The sequence below is a fragment of the Carassius carassius genome, chromosome 37, assembly GCF_963082965.1.
Source record: "Carassius carassius chromosome 37, fCarCar2.1, whole genome shotgun sequence".
In the NCBI taxonomy this organism is placed as follows: Eukaryota; Metazoa; Chordata; class Actinopteri; order Cypriniformes; family Cyprinidae; genus Carassius; species Carassius carassius.
Window position 1 is genome coordinate 8980274 of NC_081791.1, and position 16621 is coordinate 8996894.

Consider the following 16621-nt stretch of genomic DNA (forward strand, 5'->3'; position numbering starts at 1 on the left):
ATGTACACAGGGTTAACGTTATATTATCAGCTTGGAAATATATATTTATTTGACTAGAAATGCCAGAGACTGGAAATGAAAACTTTTTTTTAGCTGACTTGAAAAATAGTCAGCCTTGCTGCATCTAACCACTGACTAACCAAGAGGAGTCATTTTGCTCACCATGTCTGAACTTATAGATGTTTCTGTTACTCAATCTCACTTATGAGAAAGTAATTAAACGGCAGGTAGTGGTTTCTCTCAAGGGACAGCTCATGAAGTTCTGTAAACGAACTGTAAAACTGTAATCATCGCCATCCAATCCCTGAACCCCCAAACCACACTGCACTCATCTCTCCAGTTCCACTACATCATCAGAGAAATAGCCACAGCCAGCTGTTATTAAGGTCATTATGTTTCATTTACAGCGAGGAATAGCTGTCCAGTGACGATGTTCCTGGACACACACCACACGAATCGATACACTCATCCAAGGTCATACAATGGGCCTTATGTAACACGACTTCATTAGTAATCCTTACACAAAGCAATATGTGCGGAAATTGAACGCATTCATTAATGTGGCCTAAAATAGACTTTGGTTACGTAAACTTGTATGCGTGGCATTCTTCTGAGGGAGTGTCTGTGTACTTGCCAGGTGAGAATGAGTATGGATGATTATATTTTAAGAGAGTATGAAATGATTTATTCGCCTAATTAGAGCGAGCGCATTCGGGGCAAATGACAATAAATTCCTCTGCTTTGTGATGTTTTGTGAAGGACAGGACTCTAACACTGAGGTACATGCAGGCTTTATGCTGGTCTGTTTGACTGCTGAGGTAAATAAACTGCTTTGCTGTCTACTGCCTACATAGGATGCTGCCTTCTGAGTTAGCATTCTGAAATGGATCCGCATAAGAGATTTGTACAGCTCTACATTGGCTCCATGAGCCACAGAAATGTCACTTCTCAAGGGATGTGAAATGAGAGATGCTAATCACAATTGATTTCAGTAACGTTTTAGCATGTTGCAACTTAGCTACCAATAATGTAGCCAAATAAGCAAAATATACATTGTATATATTGCACAAACACTATGTAAAATGTAAAAATAGATTTCACTCAAACACACACACAAAGCTTATATCAATCTATTTGGGAAATGTCACATCCAGTTTTCTTTTTTCTTTTTTTACATAACCTATGACAATGTATTGCCTTATCCAAAATGGATTTATTGGCCAACATGAGGTGTTTTGGAAAGCAGCAAATCTAAAATTGCACAGAACACAAGGGGAAAGTCTTATTGAATCTCTAGTTACTGGTTTCATATTCAGAAAGCAGCAGGACATCTGCAAGGCTTTTCTTGGGTTGTCTTGTTCTGTCGGCAAGACATTAATTTGATGGCTTCTTTGGGGATTTAAACAAATGTAAACCAATTCCACACTACTGATCACATTTCCTCTGGATATAATCCTTTGCTGTTACGTCTTGCTATTTTACAAAGCTGGCATTGACTTTTTATTCATCCTGCATCTCACACGATTTTTTCAGGTCGTGCCCTGTTGCGGTTGAATGGAGAGAAGCTGGAGAGGATGGGTATAATCCAAGAGACACTGAGACAGGAAGTCCTGCAGCAGGTCCTACAGCTACAGGTCAGAGAGGAAGTGCGTAACCTACAGCTGCTCAGCAGAGGTGAGAGGTCAACACCTGAAACACACACACACTCATCTGCTATTAAGTTTACTGTTATTGCTGCAGTTGACTAGAAACTCAGAGATTCATTCAGATTGTATGTGATAATATATTTTATATATATGTGCTTTTTTTATGTGTTTTATTTTCTTCTGACAAATAAGTGGAAAACAGTACAAACAAGTTTAATGAATGTATATTATATTATATTATATTATATTATATTATATTATATTATATTATATTATATTATATTATATTATATTATATTATATTATATTATATTATATTATATTATATTATATTATATTATATTATATTATATTATATGTATTTTACAATAGCATGCTGCAGCTCAACAATATTGTAGCCTAATAAGCACAAAACATATTGGGTCTTTTTTCCAAGTAGACCATTTTAACTGGACTGAACAATTATTTTATTTTAAATGTAATATGTTTTTTTTTTTTTTTTTTTTGTATTTGTATTTTTATTTGTAATATAATATAATATAATATAATATAATCTTCAATTTAAGGACCAGAAATAACTGTTGTAAATAATAAAACACACACACACACACACACATAATTTTCTGCAAACATCTCTATGTTATTAAGTATTCTGTCTTTTAGGATAAAAGTCTTTTTGGGATATATGTTTCTCATTTTTTGAAGCTCACTTAAACACAACTTTCAAAGTTTCAGAGGACAACCCATAGTTGAAGACACAAAGTGTGAGTGTCCCTTTGGAGCAGACGCATCCTCAGAACTCCCGTCTCAGCAAGTGTCAAAGCCCAGTGTACCCCACATTAACAAGGAAAGGGAATTAGAGACCACTTAAATGCTGTGTCAGGGACTTCTAACAACAGCTTAGGGGGCAAATTTAATTTAACACTTCACCAAGTCCCGGTCTCCGCGCTTTGATAAAGGAATCTAATTGAGCCACCCAGTGGAAAAATCCTCACCTGAGGTTCAGAGGGCCTGGATGAGGGTTCAAACAGGTGAAGGGTGTTCGAGAGAAGAGGACAGTCAAATAAAAGTGCCGTCAATGCTGATTAGTTTGTTTCTGATAGTTGCCGTCACCTGTCAGAGCGTGTTAAGTTTGGCTCCTGGAGACTATTGGGCACGACTGGAGGACACAGCTTATCTGAGTGTATTCTTAGATGTATCTCTCAGCCAGCAGGGTTTCCGCTGGATGTCTAAACAGAGGCCGTCAATAGCAGCCTGTCATATTTGATTCAGTTGAATGAAAATAACGAGTGAAAAAATTTTATTGGTGAAAAACGAGAAAGCCAGTTTGACCATAGAAGGGACTGAAGGCAAGTTTTACTAACAGTGAGTTTTACTAACCGTCTTTTGCCGTTAAAATTCGCAGTGACGAATTAGCGCTGAAAAGGCTTGGACACAGTTATTTTTAGCATGACCTTATTGAATATGCATTTGTAGGAGTTTCCCTTTCAGACACAAAATTTCTAAGAGGAAAGTGTTATTAATTAATGCCCCAAAAAATGCATGTCTTAAACTATTTTGAGCTTGCAATGGCTATTTATTGTTGCTAGAAGGAGGCACTGCAGAGAACAGAGAATGCGTGGTAGAAGGGAGAGGATTTCCACATGTTTTAATTTATTTGGAATGCCAGAAGAACACATTATACAAACATATCGTTTTCCAAGCCATGCTATTTTTAATTTGCTCTAGGAAATAAAAGACGACTTGGAACCCTCGGCTAGGAGTCACGCAATACCAGCTTTATCTAAACTACATGCAGTCCTTAACTTTTTGGCCTATAGTTCTTTTCAACGTAGCCTACTGTGGCTTCTTTATTTCTAAAGTCTATGCTAATTTGTGCTGCGATTGGTATATTGCGTTGGTCGATATGTAAATGATATGTTGCATCTGTGTTCTTTAATTTGCAATAGTTGTGCTATTTATTACTGTTGTGGAAACTGGGATACTTTTTAAAACTTGTTACTACACTGAACAAAATTCTAAGCGCAACACTTTTGTTTTTGCTCCCATTTTTCATGAGCTGAACTCAAAGATCTAAGACTTTTTCTATGTACACAAAAGGCCTATTTCTCTCAAATATTGTTCACAAATCTGTCTAAAGCTGTGTTAGTGAGCACTTCTCCTTTGCCGAGATAATCCATCCACCTCACAGGTGTGTCATATCAAGATGCTGATTAGACAGTGTGATTATTGCACAGGTGTGCCTACCATAAGCCGTCTCCAAAGGCGTTTCAGAGAATTTGGCAGTACATCCAACCGGCCTCACAACCGCAGACCACGTGTAACCACACCAGCCCAGGACCTCCACATCCAGCATCTTCACTTCCAAGATCGTCTGACACCAGCCATCCAGACAGCTGCTGCAACCATCAGTTTACATAACCAAAGAATTTCTGCTCAAACTGTCAGAAACTCTCAGGGAAGCTCATCTGATGCTCGTCGTCCTCATCGGGGGTCTCTACCTGACTGCAGTTTGTGATCGTAACTGATTTGAGTGGGCAAGTGCTCACATTCAATGGTGTCTGGCTCTTTGGAGAGGTGTTCTCTTCACGTATGAATCCCGGTTTTCACTGCACAGGGCAGATGGCATCGTGTGGGCACAGGTGTCAAGTAACGAAGTACAAATACTTTGTTACCTTACTTAAGTAGAAATTTGGGTATCTATACTTTACTTGAGTAATTATTTTTCAGCCGACTTATTTACTTCTACTCCTTACATTTTCACGCAAGTATCTGTACTTTCTACTCCTTAAATTTTAAAAATAGCTTCGTTACTGCTATTTCATTTCGGCTTGTCATCATTCAAAAAAAAAAAAACCTATTGGTTTGTACGCGATCCATCGCACTGCACATGACACAAATCACATCACACTCCAGCAAGGACATAGACAGTTTTGGGTTCGTTTATCAAAAAATATATTTCTTAAAAGTAGGGTTGGGTATGGAACAGGTATCCAATCGCCTCAGAGTCAGTCCCCTTAAATTTCATATCAAACCGGCGTCAGACCGGTCTCCTCTCCGTCTTTCAGTGCGCTCTTCAATCCGCAGACCGTGGCGGAGCAGCGCATGCGCACTTAAACACAAACAGAGGACACAAGATATGTGTTTATCGATAGATTGTTAGAATATGAGTATCTGTGCAGTTCTTTGTCATAAATACAGTTTACAAAAGGTCACGAGGCAGCAGTCGGTTTCTCATCTACTGTAAAGTTTTCGCTGTTCAATCAATCGAGCCCTTAACACATATGAACTGTGCAAAAGCCTTAGGCACGTTAGTATTTTCACTTAAAAGAATGGTGTTTGGCCAGTTATTTATATATTTTGCTGTAGTGTGTCAGTATAAAATATCAGTTTACATTTCCAAACATTCATTTTGCCGTTGTCAGACTGCTTGTGCATTCAAAATCGCACTAGATTATTATTAAAATTAATGGCAAACTGATATTTCCTTCTGACACACTACAGCAAAATATATAAATAACTGGCTTAAAACTCTTTTTTGGGGTGAAAATACTAATGTGCCTAAAACTTTTGTGCAGTACTGTATTTTAAAAACGACTGTTGCTACTTTATAAAGAATGAGCATACAGTAATTCACAGAACTGATTAAAGACAGTGACAGACAGCACTCATCTTAACTAAATATCAGAGTAAGTGACAGAGATACAGTAGAAACATTATGTGTGGTTTTGTATTAAATAATGACCCAGATTGTGAAATACATTTATTAACCTTAGATTAAGGGAAGCACAACTTGGGAAATGAGAGCATCCAAGGAGCGGGGGAAAGCTATGGATTTATCTTAAATATTTGTAATGTTTTTTAATGTTATCCATAGTTTTTTTTTGTGGTCCTTTTTTTTTTATAGTATCGGTTCAGGCACCGTTTAGGCACTGGTACTGTTTTAAAAGTATCGAAAAGGCACTGGACCCTAAAAGTTATTATTTCTCACTGGCTCATTTACCAAATGGGTGCTTTCTCTTCCTCCTCCACAAATTAAGCTACTGTAGGTAGTTCGGTAACGAGACGTTTTAATAAATTATCGTTTGCGATTGATGACGCGATTGACAATGTTGTGATAAGTAGGCTATACCAACTTTGTAACTCGTTAAGCCCCCCCCCCACACACACACACACTGGACATAGCAGACGTATGTAACAAATACAGTAAGGTATCAGTCAAGAAGTTATCAGGATTATGAGTTATTTTTCATTTTTAGTTTTTGATTAATCACTTGGATTAATCATTCATTTTGACAGCACTATAATGTTAATTGTAAATAGACAACCATACAAGAGTAATTGTTACTAAGCCTGCACCAATGTTCTTGTCCATTGCCCTCGTAGATTCCTGCAGCTAAGCTTGGATGTACATTTACATTCCATTAAAGGTTATTGATGACATGCCTCTGAAGTTTGACTTTTTGCACCATAACAATACTTATAGGCAACTAGTCATCATATCTCTAGTTCTTTAATGTATTTGCATTGTACTAAAGTGTGTTCATTTTCAATGGGAATATAGGCGGCTGAAACATGTAGCCTAGTGCATCCCAAATTTTTCAACATGAACATTTTAATATAACATTATAGTCATTATGGCCTATGGCCTTTAGAAAAAATGTTTTTTTTTGAGAAGGTGGGGTAGTGCACAATAGGCCCCTGTGGCACGGCCTAAGCCTTTGTTCTTAATGGCATTTTTTTCCTTACATTACTTTTACTTTTATACTTTAAGTAGTATTTTAAACCAGTACTTTTACACTTTTACTTGAGTAAAAAGCTTGAGTTGATACTTCAACTTCTACAAAATTCTTTTTAAACCCTAGTATCTATACTTCTACTTGAGTAATGAATGCCAATACTTTTGACACCACTGCGTGTGGATGAGCGGTTTGCTGATGTCAACGTTGTGGATCTAGTGGCCCAAGGTGGTGGTGGGGTTATGGTATGGTCAGGCGTATGTTATGGACAATGAACACAGATGCATTTTATTGATGGCATTTTGAATGCACAGAGATACCGTGACGAGATCCTGAGGCCCATTGTGTCATTCATCCACACCATCAAATCATGTTACAGCATGATAATGCACAGCCCCATGTTGCAAGGATCTGTACACAATTCCTGGAAGCTGAAAACTTCCCAGTTCTTGCATACACACCGGACATGTCACCCATTGAGCATGTTTGGGATGCTCTGGACCGGCGTTTACGAGTTCGTGTTCCAGTTCCTGCCAATATCCAGCAACTTCACTCAGCCATTGAAGAGCAGTGGACCAACATCCCACAGGCCACAATCAACAACCTGATCAACTCTATGAGAAGGAGATGTGTTTCACTGCGTGAGGAAAATGGTGCTCACACCAGATACTTACTGGTTTTCAGACCCCCCGGACCCCACAAAACAGTACTGGGTGCACATTTTAGAGTTGCCTTTTACTGTGGCCAGCCTATGGCACACCTGTGCAATAATCATGCTGTCTAATCAACATCTTGATATGCCAAACCTGTGAGATGGATGGATTATCTCGGCAAAGGAGAAGTGCTCGCTAACACAGATTTAGACAGATTTGTGAACAATATTTGGGAGAAACAGGCCTTTCGTGTACTTAGAAAAAGTCTTAGGTCTTCGAGTTTAGCTCATGGGGCAAAAACAAAAGTGTTGCATTTGGAATTTTGTTCAGTATATTCTTACTTTTATCAATTTAATGCATCCTTGCTGAATAAAAGTATACATTTATTACAAAAAATAATACTGATCTTAAAACTTGAACCATAGATAACATCATATACTTTTAAAATTGTACTTAAATCTCTTAAATTATGTATTATATATATCATTGAGGGTAATAGCGTTCTGCCTTCTGCCCAATAATTTAATGTCTATTAGCAATCAGCTTGATACCCTTCAGAGGATTTCTGGACTGGACTTCACCTGCTCATTTACCGGTCTCTGATAAAGCTCATAACACTCACATGAGTGATTCGGAGGTGTAGATTGACCTTTCAGTCCAGCTGCTATAGCTGCTATCTGGTATTTATCCTCTGCATTGTTGCCTCTGTACTCTTCTAAATTGCTTTGTTCTTTTGGATCCCAGTAAGGCTAAGTAATTCTGCCCTCTTCATCCCTAACCGAACCCTCCTCCTTCCTCTCACCGAAGCAATTTACCCAGGAGCAAGGCAGATTCTCCCAACACTATAATTGCTGTTTCTACTGAAACACCAAACCTTATTACCCTCTTCTCCAAATTACCACCCAATCGTCCAACTGTATTAGTTTTAAACATCTCACATAAATAGAAGAGAAAAACCTGTGATCCACTGCTTCATCATAGCAAACAATACAACCATTTGTTCCAGTTAAGAAAACGAGTCAGTAGCATGGAAACATCCTTTTTTTAGTTTCATTCTCATGTTTTGGACATCACTTGCTCATTGCTCGAGCTCCACGTGTATTGAAACAATAATCTTGCGTAGATGTGTTTCCTGAAATGGATTCATACAAATAAATGCATGATGTTTCAATTAATTTTTTACGTGCTTTGTAATGCACTTTGCTTGTGTGCTATGTAGGAGGGTTGTAAAATTTAAATACCACAAAATAAAGATTTGAGAAAAGCCAAAAGACATATCAAACCGAATATCAAATGTGCAATGATTTTTTTGTTAAACGAGACAGATTTGTGATTCTCAGAGAAATGATAAGTCTTCAACAAACCAATTAAATGTTGATGTAGCTAACGCTGTGAACCCGACGGGAAGTCTCTGAGACTCAGCTTCATTTAGAGCAGAGCGACCCACACAAACTCCCTGAGACATCCGCCAGCGTAATCAGCTTGTCTCCTCCATATGCCTGTTTCCATCAGGAGAGCATCCTGAGGCTCTTCCAAACATCTGCCACAACAAGCTACTCAACGCACATTTTTCATCATGTTTCTTTCTCTTTTTTAGCTTTAAAGGAAATGTTCACCCAAAAATAAAACTCCTGTGTCGTTTCAGAATGCTGTGCTGGTAAATTTAACATTCCTTAAAAATGTTTTTGCTTGCTGAACAGCATAAAGATATGTTTTCCACAGGCTGTAATGCATTTGTCAAACTCCGTGCTACAAAAGATATGATATAAGAGATGATATCATAAAGATATATATATATTAAAAAAGTAATTTAAATGTAATATTTTGTAATATATACATATATATATATATATATATATATATATATATATATATTACACACACATATTTTGTTCATTTTGTAAAAATGCACAAAGTTTCCTGTGATGCTTAGGTGTAGGGTTGGTGTAGGGCCATCGAATATACAGTTTGTACAGTATAAAAACCATTACGCCTATGGGATGTCCCCACTTTTCAAAAAAACAAATGGTGTGTGTGTGTGTTTTGTTACAATCATTTTAACCCAGAGAAAATTTTATTTCCCCCAAAATTATAGTTAATGTTATTGCATCATTGCTTATAAATTTCTCTTTTACACTTAATTTTAAAGTGTCCTTGTTACAGTGTAAATTATACATTTCAGTACTGAGTAATATTAATGAACTACATGTACTTACTATATTGTTAGGGTTTGGCTTATGGTAACTTGCATGTAATTATGCATAATTAATAGTAATTATAATACTCAGTACATGTAACGTGTAACAAGGACACCTTAAAATAAAGGGTTACCAATTTCTCAATATACTGTTATTACCAAATATTGAATTCAATCTTTTCTTTTTTTTCTTTTCTTTTCTTTCAAATAGCACAGGTTTTGTATTTCTTTTTGGAGCTTAGTGATTCTAGGCTTCATTGATCTTAGCTTATGAACCATAGTTTTTGAGTGAACTTTGTCAAAATTACTCACCTCATAAGCTCAGATCAATGAAGCCTACAATCAATCCGATCCAAAAAGAAATACAAAGCCTGTGCTAATAAAAAAAAAGACTGAATTCAAGATTTGATGATAATATAGCATAATGACATATATACAAGATATTTTTTATTTAAAAGGCCAGTCATTTTTAATTGGGAACACCAAATTAGGTAAAGGATCTTCAGTGCAGCACAAGGGTTAAACACTTTTCAATACCGGGCCTTAATGGAAGCTTTGGTATAATTTGAACTCTGTTCTCTTGTGAAATTGAGTTGTCTTAACTCTTCCCCTCCTCCCTCTCTCTGGTCTCACTCTTTCCATTCTGAATGTTTTTCATAGACGGATGTCTTCACCAGTAATCAGGTGTCTTCATCACAGACTGTGCAGCAGACAAAACATTCACCATTCATTCTGACTTCCACCAACTTTGGCGTGGTGGTATTTGATGTCACGACAGCACAAAGCACGCCACCTGTTCCTTTCCTCAAATGCGTTTATCACTGATTGTCCATTGTCCAGTGATTTAAATTGTTCCTTCCATTGTACTCTTAGCTTTTCTCACTTTCATTCTTATACTTTCTTTCTGGTCAGATTGAACTAGACTATCATTGATTGCCCGGGCTGAAAGAAACACGTCTTTAAATTGCAATCAGTGTTTTTTTAAAATCCCTTGCATAACAAAAAAATATAAATAAATAAAATAAATCATGTAGTGTTTCTGGCTGCTACAGTTATAATATATTCTGATATGATCTAATTTTGTCTAGTCCTTTTTGTTTCTACCCTTGATGAAAAGATCCTTCCTGCATTTTTCTCAGATAACACTCTCTGCTGGTGACAGATAAGAAATATAGCACACCATGATGTTCTTGAGAGTTATGTTAATTGCTACCACAAGACAAGCTCTACTCAAACTCTCAAACAACATCTGGGCGGTCTGTTTCCACAGCACTTCGCCTATGAATGATGGTTGCTTCACATTTTAAGAATTACTTGTTTCTAAAGCATTTTTCTAAGTACACCCTAGTCCAATTAAATTAGAACAATATCCAAACCAGTTTTGACTATTTTCCAAAAACTGCTGAGATTAATGCCTAACATGGGTCGGATGCATCTTCTAATGTATCCTCCTAACTGACTGACTGTGTTGTTAATCTCTTGTCTGCCTGCGGGCATAACTAAGAACTTACTTACCTTGTAGATATACTTTGAATAGCTTAAAATATTGGGCAAAATAGTTTCTTTTAATTAGAGCTCATACTTTAACTGTACTTGTGTAAATGAAATAGAGTTTGATGGTGAATTAGAATTGTGTACAAAAGAAGGCATCTATAAAAAAAATTCAGGTCTGAAGTGTGCACATGATGCACATTTCTGAGTGTTTTTAAAGCTCTGACTTTCTCCCTTATAAGACAAGAATTAGAAGGAAGAACATGAAGGTACAGAGGGATCTAATAGATCAGGAGCTAAATCCATGGATAGTGAGTAAATGTCTAACAAGAGAGGTTCTGTGATGCGCATCCCTTCTCCACATGTATTTCCTGCAATCACATGAATAATTTATGCTCTTTTTCATTCTCTTGTCTTTTCAGCTTCCTTCGGCAACATTTCATAGCTCGTCTATCCTTTTGGCAGCTCTTTTGACGTCCCGGCAGATACGGGAGGACTTGTTCCAATCGGCTACAGACAGAGAGAGCGAATCTGCCAGGAGGTGAAGCTGTGGACTGTTTACTCAACACCAATTTAACAGACAGGACCATTTTTTTTATGCAGATCTGAATAGGACTCAAAAGGACATAGTCGGACTCTAAAACTGTAATATAGTGCTAAGATTCAAGTCTCACCTTATCTCTACAAAACCTAGAGCACCAACCAATAGTTGGTGTTCGACAATAGTAAGCATACGGATTGGATCAAGATGTTCACTTTTAAGAAGTTTACCCAAATCAAAAGATGAACATTGATCTCAGATCATGTTAAGGATCGATTCATCTCATCTAGTGTTGGGATGTCTGACAAACCTGCTTTTTTAACCCAGCATCATTCGCTCAACATGGACGTAGATGCAATGCTGAAGAAATCCTGTTTCTACAAGTGTGGGAACAGACCATTCCTTTTCCTACCTCTCAAGATAGATTGTAGCATTTCATTTGCAGAGAATTAGATATAGATTAAGGCATGAAGTTTGATTACCCAATATCTTCGCATTCAAACTAAAGGGATGTTCACACCGACAAAAACAACGACTATATGATCTGAAACTGGATATTATGTACAATTTGTTTAAAAATGAACATTGAATGTTAATAGCATCAGATGTACACACCTAAAAACCAACCATTGTTTTGCTTTTCTTCTCAGGACGTTCAAGAGCTTCGTACATTGTTCGTGCTTGTTAAGTTATATTCTCGATTTCAGTGTCCTTTTAAAAATCTTGCACACAGTGTAGCAGGTTTTCTCCTTATATACAAAGAATATATCAGAGTATAAATATACCTTTACTCTAGGAGTTATAGAGTACATGTAGAACTCGTCGTAGAAGTCCCAGTTGTCCAAGCAATAATGTAAAGAGGTGCCACATGTCTGCATGGTTAGACCTGTTAGAGACCTGTTTTAAATCACAAAATGTAGGTCTGCAACATAACAAATCCAAAAGCTAAATTTAAATATTTGAAATGTTGCTGGTTGCGTGAACTAGGCTTTTGAGTAATGAGGTTTGTTATCTCCAAGAATGCAAGAAGGCATGTTAAGTATGTGCTGTAGAGACAGTTTGTTTCCTCTAGTGTAATAAAGGAGCTTTTGCAGAGAGAATGTAATTCTTTCCATATTGTGATTTTGACTTTATTAGTGCTGATTAATCCTGTACGCTTCAACACTCAACTACACTGTGATGCAGTGGCATGTTTAGGGAAAGCTTGAATGTTAGTCTGAGTTACTGTAAAATCTCATTTTTACAAAGCAGCTGGAGTCTCAGTGTGACGCCAGTTATTGTTCAAGGCTTTTACACAATGTACTCAAAGCAAACCAGTTCAGTCCATCCTGGTTGTAAATGTTTATATGAAACTGACAGGCCGGAATTCTCTCTGAAATTCATGTGACGTAATGATAGATGGGTTTCCAGGGCATTTCACTGATTCTTGCATTACGACACACTAGCATTTTTTTTTCTCTCTCCAGACATGCAATGGGTTTTTTCTTTAAAATCTTGTTATGCAAAAATGTGAGGGAAATGAACATTGGTTATGTAATGGCTTGCTACCAACATGATTATACAAGACATGGTGTGGTAAAGACAGCTGTTTTGGAATAAAGTTTTCAAAATACAGATCATTCTCATATGGGAAGTTTGTCTTTCACTATTATTTGAAACAACTGTGGTACAGTGGGATAAAAGCAAAGTAAAGGACATGAAGTTCCTGTGGCACAGTGGTAGAGCATTGCGTTAGCAGTGTAAAAGGTTGTGGGTTTAATTCCCTGGGAACACACATACTGGTAAAAAATGTATAGCCTGAATGCAATGTAACTCGCTTTGGATAAAATGCATGAATGTATTAAAAATGCCCAAACCACCCAATTTTGTCAGATTTATCTACAGTAAATAATCCTTTTACTCCAGAAAAAAAGACTGTGAAAATGCTACAGTAAAAACTTATTAATTGGTTAACAGTAAGTTCCCCTACTACATATTATGAAAATCTCTGTTGGAAATTACATGTAATTTTACAGTAATGTACAGTTTTTGGAAGTGAAAAAGACTGTATAATTTACAGTGAAAAAACGTAAATTGACACCCATTGCATTACATTTCACATTTGAAGGTTTTTTGTTTCTTTTTTTTTTTGTTGAATTAACTAGTTTCTTAGTTTTTTCTTACCAGTTTTTAAAATAGCATTGTATGTTACTGTACATGTAATGTTGTTAAATTAATGTTAATTGCATTATTTCAGTATCGTGTGTTGGTATATTAACATATCAGTTAATGAAATATGGTTAAATCCGTAAAACCCAAAATTTTGCTACCTTACTTTTTACAGTAAAATTCTGGCAACCACAGCTGCCAGCTTTTTACTGTACATTTTTATAGATTTCTTTTACGGTATACCTTTCTGGGTCAAGGAACATTTTAGTTGCAATGCTGTCTATGCAGGTTCAGAAAGCTCTTATATTTCATCAAAAATATCTTAATTTTTGTTTGGAAGATGAACAAAGGACTTAGGGGTTTGGAATGACATGAGAGTGAGTAATCAGTGACCACAATCTTTAGGTGAACTATTGCTTTAATTCAGCCTATTATCATACAACGTGATGTACCAAAACAGAAAAAGTTCATTAAGTTGCTTCCACCATCAGAGAATCTATCCGTCTGTCTTTCTCTCACATCCACAGGTGCTCTGTCCGCTCCTGCTGAGCTGGATCTCCCCACACAGGTGCAGTGCAGACTGAGATGGAGGAGAGGTAGTCACTGTGCTATTTAATTCATGAAGAACCCCTGTGAGCCGTGTGTCTGAATACCTCAAGCTTCTCCTGGTCACACAACAGAGATCTGATTCACTTCAGCAGACCCACGGTCAAATACCATGAGTTAGCTTAACTCTACCCATTTTAAACATGTTTTTATATTGTTCCTTCCTTTGTTTTTAGTTAGAAAGTCTCCTAGCTTAGCATTTTCAGACATGATTGATGCATTGAGACTTGTTTATGATGTCAAAAACACTGTTTAGTTTGGCAGCCCACTAGGTTTTAAACGAAAGGCATTTTTTATGATTTCCTCAAACTCCTCCACATTCCTTTAATCACCAGTTTATTTCCTGCTGCGTGCATCTGGCCCACATCCATTATTTCTCTCCTTCTCATTTTCAGGATTTGAAACCGCTTCTGAAGCCTCTCAAAAGCATTCAAGACTCAATAGGGTTGTTTGGTTTGTATCCTAAAACCCGTTACAGAATTAGCATTTTCGAGCCATGGATTCCCTTCTGAGTTTCCAGTGGGTTTTAGAATAAATTACACATATTCATACCTCAAATGTGAGTTTCGAACAGTTGTGTGCTTAACATCAGTTGCTGACATAAGGACAGGAGTTTGTGTGCTTGATGAATTGGACAGTCGTTGTAATACTTTAAAGAAATAGCCTTCTGTGTTGTAGCTATAGAAGACCATTTCCATGAACAAATTTAAAGAGCTGTTCAGAGAGTTTATATCTTGCAATTTTGAGTTTTATATTTCCTCCCCAAATTTACAGCTCATAATTTAGACTTTCTTAAAATTTATAGTTTATAAAAAACAATTTGGACTTATTTTCTCTAAACTCTGAATTAAAGGTACAGGTTGTAGGACCTGCCACTAGAGGGCTCACTACCAAAACAATAACAATCGCGTGGTTTGATGACGCTAAAAAGGAGTGTGGAATGATGGGATTTGTTGTCTTCTACCCAACCGCTGACGGCCATCAATCAGATGGAAAGATAAATCATGGATTTAACGCGAGTTCAACGATTTGCATGACTAGATTACATACAAAGTCAATGCAAAGACTCGTCCTCACGCGGGTCTAGAGACGCGATGCCCCGCATTTGGCGTGTATGCCCCATAATACTAATCTTGTTGATCGTTGTAATAGCATACGTTTTCTGTAAAGATACGAATCAAAACAACTCACCTGTCGAGTAAAACACAAGCGAGATCGGCATCTCTTTCTAGTTGAAGTTTGTCGCGAAGCTCTCTCCATCTAGAAAATGCAACACTGATATTGATCCTTGCTCTTTCTCTCCTCTTGTCCCAAACTCTTCTCGGGTTGTTCTGTTGGCCCATACGCTTACGTTTACGGGAGCTGTCCTTGTCGACAGAACCAGCAGCAGACGGTAAACAGTAATTATCTTCCAAAAATAAGTAACACAATCCACCATAAAACGTGCGAGAAGTAGTAAATAAGGAACTGCTTGACATAAGCTAGTGGTTTGCTGGACGCTAGACACTACTTCCACATTTGTCCACGACACTGTTGTCATGTGGTTTCTACGTCAGTAAAGGCAGTAACAAAGGCTAACTAACGTCATTGACAGGCGACTGCACTGCCCCGTGTCACTGTTCAGAATGGGAATTTTCTCATGATTTACAAGTAGTTGAAAACATTGGCGCAGTAATCAGTATTGTTAGTAATCAGCTGGACAAAATATATAACACTAGCCTAGTGGTTTTTGGACATTTTACTGCAAATATCTTACAAATTGTACCTTTAACATCTCATAATTCGGACATTTTCTAAAACTTGCAAATTCAAAATCTAGCATCTAGCAAATTTTCTTGAAATCGTATATATCTTGCCATTCTGAGTTAATATTTCGCAATTTCAACTTTTTCCCAGAATTCACACTTTTTCTTTTTGAAATTGTGAGTTTATATATTGCAATTCAGATTTATATATTTTTAAATTGTGAGTTCTGAGTTTATATCTCACAATTTTTTTTTTCCTCAGAATTACTTTTTTTTTCTAAATTGTGAGTTCGTACTTCACAATTATGACTTTTTTTATTTAAAATATTGAGTTGCAACTTCTTGAAAAGAGCCTACAAACAGGCTCTTTAACTCTCTTTCACCACCTGTTCCTTTGTTTCCTGCAGGGAAGACTGTCCTGAGTGACTGTGCAGTTCTGCCACAGAGATCAGAGCCATGCGTCTGGTGCACTCCACACCGTTGTGTCTCTGAGTGTCACTTGTGGAAGCAGCTGTCACACAAACAGATGATTAAAGAGCGCTCGATCTCCACCACCACCTTGAGAGGCAATTACCACACGACACAGAGGATTGCAGCCGCATAATGATCTGTGCATTTGGAACACAGACACACACAAATGCAAGCATTATAAGCAGCCCGTGACATTCTGTGACAGTATCTGACAGCGCTGGAGCTCAGGGGTTATGCCTCATTGGCTGCCACATGGCTTAACCAATCAAAAGTTGACAGTGCGGAGGGCAGTTAGAGCAGTGGGACACTGTCCAGAGCGCAGTTTGTCTTATTCCCAGAACTAGCAGTGAATCTGCCGTCTGTAAATATCCTGCCTCTGAAATG

At 37.3% G+C, this 16621-nt stretch overlaps 1 protein-coding gene across 3 annotated transcripts in view; it reads left to right on the forward strand.

Annotated features, from left to right (window-relative positions):
• Window positions 1–13126, forward strand: part of LOC132117947 (sterile alpha motif domain-containing protein 10-like) — an 86120-nt gene extending 72994 nt beyond the window's left edge. For all 3 annotated transcript variants that reach the window (XM_059527335.1, XM_059527336.1, XM_059527334.1), the window contains 2 exons: window positions 1534–1674; window positions 11149–13126. In XM_059527335.1, coding sequence (XP_059383318.1) covers window positions 1534–1674; window positions 11149–11171 — 164 coding nt within the window. In that variant the 3' untranslated portion in view covers window positions 11172–13126. The remainder of the gene's footprint in view (window positions 1–1533; window positions 1675–11148) is intronic.
• The last annotated feature ends 3495 nt before the right edge of the window (window positions 13127–16621 follow it).